Source organism: Triticum urartu, unplaced genomic scaffold (assembly GCF_003073215.2).
Source record: "Triticum urartu cultivar G1812 unplaced genomic scaffold, Tu2.1 TuUngrouped_contig_3415, whole genome shotgun sequence".
In the NCBI taxonomy this organism is placed as follows: Eukaryota; Viridiplantae; Streptophyta; class Magnoliopsida; order Poales; family Poaceae; genus Triticum; species Triticum urartu.
Genome location: NW_024113950.1, coordinates 58797 through 68325, shown reverse-complemented (window position 1 = coordinate 68325; position 9529 = coordinate 58797). Strand labels below are relative to the sequence as shown.

The 9529-nt window shown below is 44.8% G+C and overlaps 1 protein-coding gene across 1 annotated transcript; it reads right to left on the bottom strand.

Annotated features, from left to right (window-relative positions):
* Positions 1 to 6: 6 nt before the first annotated feature.
* On the bottom strand, positions 7 to 381 carry LOC125527273 (the record flags this gene model as incomplete). Its single annotated transcript, XM_048691807.1, has 1 exon — positions 7 to 381. A coding segment is annotated over exon 1 (375 nt), but the record flags the coding sequence as incomplete, so codon positions are not given.
* Positions 382 to 9529: the final 9148 nt, after the last annotated feature.

The window sequence follows — 9529 nt, the reverse complement described above, 5'->3', positions numbered from 1 at the left end:
ACCCATCTTGTAACGGAACACAATACGGTTGTGAATAGGGAACAGTTTTGTTGCATTGGAGCCAAGCTTCGTGTAGTGCCCCTTCTTCTTGGCTTCACGGCGGAGTGCTTCATACTTTAATTCATTGAACACTTCATTCGCCTCATAGGCCACTGTCTTGAGCTCCTGGAGCCAAGCTTTCGCTCCTTCTCTGTGTGCCGTGGCCTGCTCCTCGGCATCGGTGATGACATCGAGAATGTCCGGGAGCTTGCGTTTGAGAATCTTGTGCTGCTCCTCCATTCCCTCCATGACCGTGTATTGGTCCAAGAGGGAGCTGGACGCCTTGTTCATCAGCATGGACACCAGTGGCCGGATGGCCATGGCAGCCACCAGCTCCGCCATTGCAATACACGAACACAAGTGCACTGCACAATTAATGGAGAAGAGAATGGTGTGAGCAAGACATGCATAGGTTGGGATCTGTTTTTGATGTGCGATGGCGGAAACGTCTTACCCGATGAGGGCGATGTGTACGTGTTTATATAGCAGGGGCGCACCTCCCTGTACAGCGCATACAAGTTGTTGGAGATTACATCTTGGAGAGAAAGAAAGATCTCTTAGATAGAGATAAACCTTAACAACCTAGTCTATCTAACTAGGACTCCTAACAACCGAAGCAAACAAGATGGTGCGGCACATATGATGCGTGTTTGACACCCCACCTTAATCACAACTTCATTAAGTTGAGATTATGTCTGAAGTTCTCAAAGCTCCTCACAGGTAAAGCCTTAGTAAAACCATCTACAAGCTAATCTTTGGAATGAATGAAGCGAATATCAAGTTGCTTTTGAGCAACTCTCTCTCGAACAAAATGAAAATCTATTTCAATATGCTTTGTTCTTGCATGAAAAACTGGATTAGCAGACAAATAAGTTGCACCAAGATTGTCACACCACAGACATGGAGCTGGTGTGTTCTTTATACCCAGTTATTTCAGCACGGATTGAACCCATATAATTTTAGCTGTAGCATTTGCAAGTGCTTTATATTCTGCCTCTGTGCTAGACCTGGAAATAGTGGCTTGTTTTCGAGCACACCATGAAATCAGATTTGGTCCAAAAAATATTGCAAAGCCACCAGTGGACCGCCTGTCATCCAAGCACCCTGCCCAGTCTGAGTCAAAAAAGGAACTGACCAGATTAGAGGATGATCTGCTGAAATCTAAGCCAATACTCAAAGTTCCTTTGACATATCTCACTATGCGTTTTGCAGCAGTGAAGTGAACATTGATAGGTGCATGAAGAAACTGGCATACTTTATTGAAAGCAAAAGATATATCAGGCCTAGTCAGGGTAAGATATTGAAGGGCTCCTACCAAGCTTCTATACTTGGTGCTATCTTCTTGACTCAAAAGATTACCTTCTGTGAGAGACAGTTTTTCTGAACTGGATAATGGAGTAGGTGTAGGCTTGCAACCTTGTAGACCAGCCCTTTTTACAAGATCAGTTGCATACTTTTCCTGAGAGAGATGAAGTCCATCTGTGTGCTTATTCACCTCAATTCCAAGAAAGTAATGCAAGTCACCAAGATCTTTCAAAGCAAAATCTGCACTCAAATCTTTCAACAGTCCTGTGATTGCTTCATTTGATGAGCTTGTCACAATGATATCATCAACATATATTAAAACAAAGGGTTTTTATCAGTTTTGCCATCGGCTGTCTAATGCTACTCAGTTTTGCCACTAAATGTTTTCACTAATAAAAAATGCCACTGCTCCGTTAGACACAAACTTGGAAATGCCATTTTTCACCATTACCGTCTGGTCAATGCACGTTGACTGGAGGTAGATGACAAAAATACCCCTGTCCCCCCGTCTCTCTGTGTTGACTTGTGGGACCATTTGTAAGGTGTGCATGAAAATAGAATAAAAATTGTCGTCTTGGGGTTTCGAACCCAAGACCACAACCTCCAGTAAAGAGCGAGCAAACCAACTGAGCTAAGGAGATGTTATGTTGCAGAAGGAGATATATCCATTATATATTATATGGAATAATATTCCAACACAACAACGTCTCGTATATTTTCCTGTTGCTAAATAGTTGAACTTCGGTTTGAAAGTTACTATGGACAACAGATCCGCACGAGCGGCTGGCCGGCTAGAAGAAACTGTCTGGTACTAGTAGACATAAACAAATGAGGCAGACCGCCACGCCCAAACTTTTTGATGGTCACACACTAATTGACAGAAACAACACATATGACAGCACGATCACATATTATTTTATATTTCTATGAAAATTTCAGCATGGTTGCTGCCCATTTTTCTGAAAATGACACAAACACAAAGTGGTTCACGGACATAAATAAGGTTCGAAATATCAACTTGTTGTTTTTTCAGCACACACAAATCAGGTTCACAAACATAAATAAGGTTCAATAACATCCACTTGTTGGTCGAAATATAAAGGTCCAAATTCTCAAACATGCATAAGGTTGAAAGGAAACATGTCCAGGTTCACAAGCAAAAGGTCATGATCACACAAACTTCACATATGTAGCTTCTTTTTGCTTCTTGTGTTTTTAGCAGGACTGTCTGGTGGTTCCGCATTTGCAATTCGAATATGCATGGGAGACGAAACAAATCCACTTGCAGGTCCATCGGTTGTGGTACAAACTTCATTTTGCATGTCCTTCCGTTTCCTAGTGTTCTTCACACTTTCCTTTGAGCTGTACAGAAGTTAGTCATGTTGCAAAAAAGAATGAAAATAGATGTTGAAAATACATATAGAAAAGCACATGTTCTTTTGATGTTACCTAGCAGAACTTGCAACCATTGATAGTTCAGGGTCGCCTTCTCCTGCCACAAAAGGAGCTTCCCTAGCTTGGAGGTCAGCCTCATCTTCTCCAAATGTCGGGTCAACTGGATTTGTGCACAATCTGGCAATGTGCCCGAAGCCTCCACATCGCTTGCACTTCCTTTTCCTGGCGCCCACGCCAGCACCTTCAGCACTAGATCTAATTCTAGTCTTCCTTGGTCGGCCTTTTGGCCTCCTCAACACTGGAGCATGTAGTTTGAAGCCAGGGTCAACAATGTCCCAGTGTTGCTTGCCTACCATTGCAGGTATGTTGTCCGCATACGCAGCCTTAAATTTTGCAACGGAGTAGAACTCATGTACATATGGTTCAATTTCTGATACTGGACCTCGTAGTGAAGTAATAAAGTACAGGGCATGGATACATGGCAAACCCTTGACCTGCCATTGCCTGCAGCCGCTACATGTTTCCTTTGCGATGTCAACAGGGTACCTCCATTCCCTATTCTCTTTGTCCACTGCAGTAATTTCTGCCTCAACATCACTGCGTCTAATTACCATCATCTTCAGCCCTAAAAAAACACAAAACATTAATTATTGAATTGAGTTGTTATGAAATTAATCAATTGAAAGAGTACAAGATATTTACCTTTGGATTCGGCATGCAGTGCCTTTATCACACTTGGTATTAGGAGATGGCCAAGCCATTTTTCTAATGCTATCCTCATCCGCAGATCAAACTTCTCCATTATCATCTGCCTAATCTTGTCCAACATGTCGACAACAAGAAGAGACTTAACTTTTCTGACTTTTCTATTAAATGACTCTGCGAGGTTGTTGTTGACGTAGTCAACCTTGCATATTTCATTGAACTTGCTTCTATACCATATCTTTGTGTGGTGTTCAGCCATATATTTTTGGACACTCTTCTTAGCAAGGATCTGTTTCATATGCCAGTTGTGCTTTCTAGAGCTGAAAGTTAAGCTTGCAGCCCAAAGATTATCATCATAGACCTTGCCCTTGAATTTTTTTTGAAAATTTGCAGCAAGATGCCTCATACACTCCCTATGCTCCACTCCAGGCCACACTTGTTCTACTGCTGTCTCTAAACCTTTGCAAGCGTTAGTGTGTATGACTAGTCCTTCAGGATGCCCAATAAGCCCACGCAGATTTTGAAGAAACCAAGCCCAACTTTCAGATGATTCTGTCTCTAGCACCCCATATGCAACTGGGTAAAGCCAATTACGGCCATCAATGGCACAAGCAGAAGCTAGTTGCCCTTTGAATCTCCCATTTAGTGCAGTTGAGTCTACGGCCAAGTATGGTCGACATCCATTTAAAAAGCCTTGCCAACATGCCTTGAATGAAACAAACACCCTCCTAAAGCATTCCTTCTCCCTCACTTTTCCTTTGATCTTGTACTTTACAGTTTCTTTGTCTATTTCCACTACACTACCAAGAGAACACTTCTCCACCTTAGCCTTGAAACTATAGAGACGATGGAAGCTATCTTCCCATTTTCCACTAATCATATCCATTGCTTTGTCTTTACCACGAGATACACGCATGTATGGCACCGTGAAGTGGTACTTCTCATGGATCTTCTCTTGAAGAGCAGTAGGGCCAATATCTGGGTTCTTTCTCACCCACTCCAGCACAACATCAGCAACCCACCTGCTCTTTGCCGGCTTGAACTTCTCACTTCTCATCTTAGTTGGGCATGTATGAGAGAAAGGACACACCTTGATCTGTAGGAAACAACAAAATCAGTTAGTATGTTAAACTTGCCACATTTGTATAGTTACCAGTTCCACAAAATAAAGGGTACAATAAACAAATCAATTAGATGTTAGCAAGTTATACCTGAAATATTGTGCTATTCCTCATATAAGAGTCATGAATTCTCCACTTACACCTCTTATATGCACAACTTGCTCTCAGCCTCTTAGAATCACTCTTTTCGACTGTATAGTCAAATTCACGTTTAACTGCAAAAGTAGAAAGTGCATTCTTGCAGTCCAACAAAGAGGGGAATACCGAGCCTTCTGCAAATAATGGGTTCTCCTTGTTATATACTACAACAAGTCTGTCCTCCTCCTCCTCTTCCTCTTCATCAACTAAACCCATGTCTCTATTCTCTTCTTCCTCTTCAGTGTCAGTGGATTCATATGCTGGAGGATTATCTTCCTCTTCCATATCTGCCGAATCATCTTCTTTGGTAGACTTCTTGACCAAGTCTGGATACTGCCGCTCACCATCATTATCCGAGAGAATAGCATCATCAGGTATAGCATCATTAGTTATGTCTCTATTAGCATCGTCAACACTATTAGACTGCTTGACTCCCTGTATGTTGACTGTATCAACATCAACTGCCTGACTCCCTGTATGTTGACTCTCACTGTAACAAGGTTGTGTAGGTGGATTATGGCTAGGTGTGCTAGGAGTTTGGGATTTTTGAAGAACCTCAATTTGCATAGATATTTTCTTTGAATCTTGATGTTTTCCAAACATCAAAGCTGCATCATCATCACATACAACAGCAACCCATTTATTCTGCTCCCTGTCATAGTACTTCAACTCAACGTAATCACGCCACCCCCATGGATAGGTATCACACAGTTTGTGCAGCAAGGTTTTGTGTGTGATACTAGGTTCTACGAATAGATGAAAATCAAAGCCGCTAACATATCGCTTGAGACCATCGCTATTCTCACGGCTTGTTTCCATCCTAACTATCAGCATACAAGCAGTATCTGCATCCATCCTGACCATCAGGAACACAAGTACCAAATTGCACGCGATTATCAGTAAGGCAAAGTCAGCTACTACAAATTCTATGTACAAATTTCTACCTCTACAAGTTATATTCAACCACACACGCACACTAAGAATTAGTATACTCACAATGCAGGAATTTCAGAGCATATGTCATGTTGGGGCGTCCTGTGGCCGATGCAAGCCTCCGATTCGGTCCTGCTGTCCGTCGCCATTGCCGTGGAACAATTGCACTTCAAGACTCGGGAGGAGCTGCGGAGTCAGCCGGGAGAAGCGTCGGAGCTGCCTGCCTCCCGTGGCGGTGTCGGGCGGGAGGAAGAGCCGAAGCTGGGATGGGTGGCGGCACTCGGCGGGAGGCGCCGCAGCTGCGGCGAGTGGGGGCGCGCCGGAGCTGGGCGGGCAGCCCGGCGACCGGCGGTGCCAGGTGAGGATTTTGGCAGGCGGCGGCGATGACTGGGGATATTGGTTCCGGCTGGGGAAAGGGAAACTGCCATGAACAGATCGGGTCAAGGATTAGATAAGATTTTGTTTAGTTAGGTTCAGACATCTGTATATAAGGTCTGTATCTCCTCACAAAACAAATTGTTTCCATGGTTTAGTTGGTTAGCTTGTGCGCCTGTGTAGCCCGTGGTCTTGGGTTCGAACCCCTAGCCTCCCAATTTTTCTTCTCTTTTTCTCATGCGGCCCTTACAAATGGGATAGGGGTAATTTCGTCATCTAACTTCAGTCAACGTGTATTGACCAAATGGTAACGGTGAAAAATGGTCTTTTTGAGCTTGATTTAACAGAACAGTGGCATTTTTGAGTAGTGAAAATGTTTAGTGGCAAAACTGAGTAGCGCTAGACAGGCGATGGCAAAACTGATAAAAACCCTAAAACAAATATGCATGTGTTGAACTTGTTGTAGATGAACAAAGAAGTGTCAGATTTTGATGGAATAAAACCAAGTGCTTGCATTTTGTGACAGAGTCGAGAGTACCATGCTCTCGGTGCTTGCTTTAACCCATACAGTGCCTTGTCAAGTTTACACACATAGGAGGGAGTTTTCTTGCTTTCAAACCCAGGAGGTTGCTTCATGTACACTTCCTCTTCCAGAACACAGTGAAGAAACGCGTTCTGAATGTCTAACTGTCTGAGACTCCAGCCCCTAGAAACAGCAATAGACAAAACTAGACGAATGGTTGCAGCTTTAACAACTGGACTAAAAGTATCCTCATAGTCAATACCATATCGTTGTTTAAACCCCTTTGCAACTAGCCTAGCTTTGTAAGGTCAATAGTTCCATCAGATTTCCTCTTGATCCTGAAAACCCACTTGCAATCAATTAAATTTTTACCTTGCTGTGGAGGAACTAAGTGCCATGTATTATTCTTCTTTAGAGCCATGTATTCTTCATTCATCGCTTTCTGCCATTTTTCATCACCAAGTGCTTCTTCTAGAGTAAGAGGTTCATCTGTAGAACAAACCATGCCATATTTTGTTACTCGTTTGTAGTCAACAGGTTGTATTACTCCCTTTTGTAATCTTGTACGGCGCGAAGAACCAGCCAAATTTTCGGCCGCAGAGGATCCCGCAGCATGAGCAGGAGTTGCTGCAGTAACCAATCCCAAGGAGGATCCACGCGCTGCAGCGGCAGGTTCTGCCTCATTCGGATTTTCTATGGCAGATTCCAGCAGCCGTGTACGTGCAGACTCCGCAGAAGATCCCGCTACATGAGTGGACTCATCATGGCCACATGATGGCGAATCGGCCTCGGGTCGGACGCTGGTCGGATGCGTGGGCACGCGCGCACCAACACTGGATCCCGCGCCAGCTTCAGGCCCCACGTTGGTCGGACGAGTTGGGGGCCGCCGCTTGTAACACACGAGCTGGCTGGAGAAGCGTGCGCCGCCCGCACCAACTGAGCGATGACGCATGGCAGATAGCGATTGGCATGTAGGCGATGTCGTGCTGCGGCCCGCGGGTGGCGACGAGGCGTGCGTCTGGACTGAGGCGGGTGCACATGCAGGCTACACCCCTGGTGCATCTGCCGCCACCGATCCCGGGGAGGATCCGCTGCCCTGCAGGGGAACAGATCCCGAGGAGGATTTGTCCCCAGATTCCGGGCACATGAATATGGCTTCGGCTGAGGTTTTTTTTCACCATTTTCTTCTCTGTTTTCTTCGCTGTTTTCACCTGTAATATCACAAGACTCATGCATGTCATCAGTAAGAGGGTTAGTCAATAGTTGATCGTTATCACAATCGTTTCCCCCTTGATCAACACCGGATAGATGAGGAGGCAAAAGAAGAATCTCTTGACGGAGCAAAGCACCGGCGTTAGGATGAAGATCAGCAAAAGGAAACTTGGTTTTATCAAAGACAATATCACGTGAAATGTAGACATGTCAAGTTGCAACGTCAAGGCACTTGACACCTTTATGTTGATTGCTATACCCTAGAAAAACACATTGTTTTGAGCGAAACATGAGCTTGCGTTTGTTGTAGGGACGAAGATTGGGCCAACAGGCACACCCGAAGACACGAAGAGATTTCTAGTCGGGTTTCATGTGAAGGAGGCGTTCTAGTGGAGTTTCATTGTTAATGACTCGACTAGGGAGCATGTTTATGATATGAACAGCTGTGAGGAAAGCCTCATCCCAGAACTTGAGAGGCATTGATGCACCGGATAGGAGGGCTGATCCAACCTCAACTATATGTCGGTGCTTACGTTCGGCAGAGCCGTTTTGCTGATGAGTGTGGGGGAATGACACATGATGTGATATGCCAAGGGTTTGGAAAAATGAGTTTAATTTCTCGTATTCCCCTCCCCAATCAGACTGAACTGCAATGATCTTACTATCAAATTTTCGTTCAACGAGAGCTTGTAAGTTTTGAAAAACTTGGAAGACATCTGATCTTCTTTTGAGAAGATAGATCCAGGAGAATTTACTGTCGTCATCTATGAAGCTCACATAATAGGTATGTCTACCAACAGAACTGGGGGCAGGACCCCAAACATCAGAAAATATTAATTGCAAGGGTTTGGTAGAAACACTAGTAGATATAGGATAAGGCAACTGATGACTTTTCGCTCGTTGACAAGAATCAGAAATAGTTTCAAGATCACGCTCACCAAAATACGGGAGCTTATTTTTCCTAAGCAATTTTTCAACTAAAGGGAAAGCAGCATGTCCTAGTCGATCGTGCCACCGTGTTGATGAAAGTCTGGCAACACCATAGGCTTGTTTATTGGATCTTCTATGCTCCGGGATCAATGGGTAGAGTCCTCGAACGCATCTACCTCGATAGAGAATTTTCTTCATTGCCTGATCCTTGATCAAGAAAAAATAAGGATGAAACTCAAGGAAGACATGATTATCAATGGCAATTCTATGAACAGAGAGAAGATTCTTATCAGCACTAGGAACTAGCAAGATTTTCTTTAGATGAATTTTACGACGAGGGGTACTAAAAAGTGAATGACCAACGTGACTGATCCTCATACCTTCGCCGTTGGCAGTGTAGATTTGGTCTTTGCCATGGTATTTCTCCTTCATGGTGACCTTCTCGAGCTCATTGGTGATGTGATTTGTCGCCCCGCTGCGACGTACCAGTTCGTGTCGACGCCGTAGGAGCCGTCCGCAGCCGCCGCAACCTTGTCCTCGTCTTGAGAGGAGTCATCATCTTCATCATAGTGATACCAACAGTCTTTGGCCGTGTGCCCAAGCTTGCCACAGATCTGGCAGCGTGGTGCATCTGGTCTAGACCTGCTGGAGCCGCCGCCACGACGAGACTTGGAGTTGGTGGAGCGCCTGATGCGAGAGTTGCTAGAGCCGCCGCCACCATTGCTGTTGTTTCCTGAACGCCCCTTGTTGCGGGGAGATCCACGTGAGCGAGGGCCGCCGCCACGGCCACGAGATGCGGCATTTGGAGAAGACTTGAAGCCGCCAGAGGAGCCGTGGAACTGGGCCATGCGCT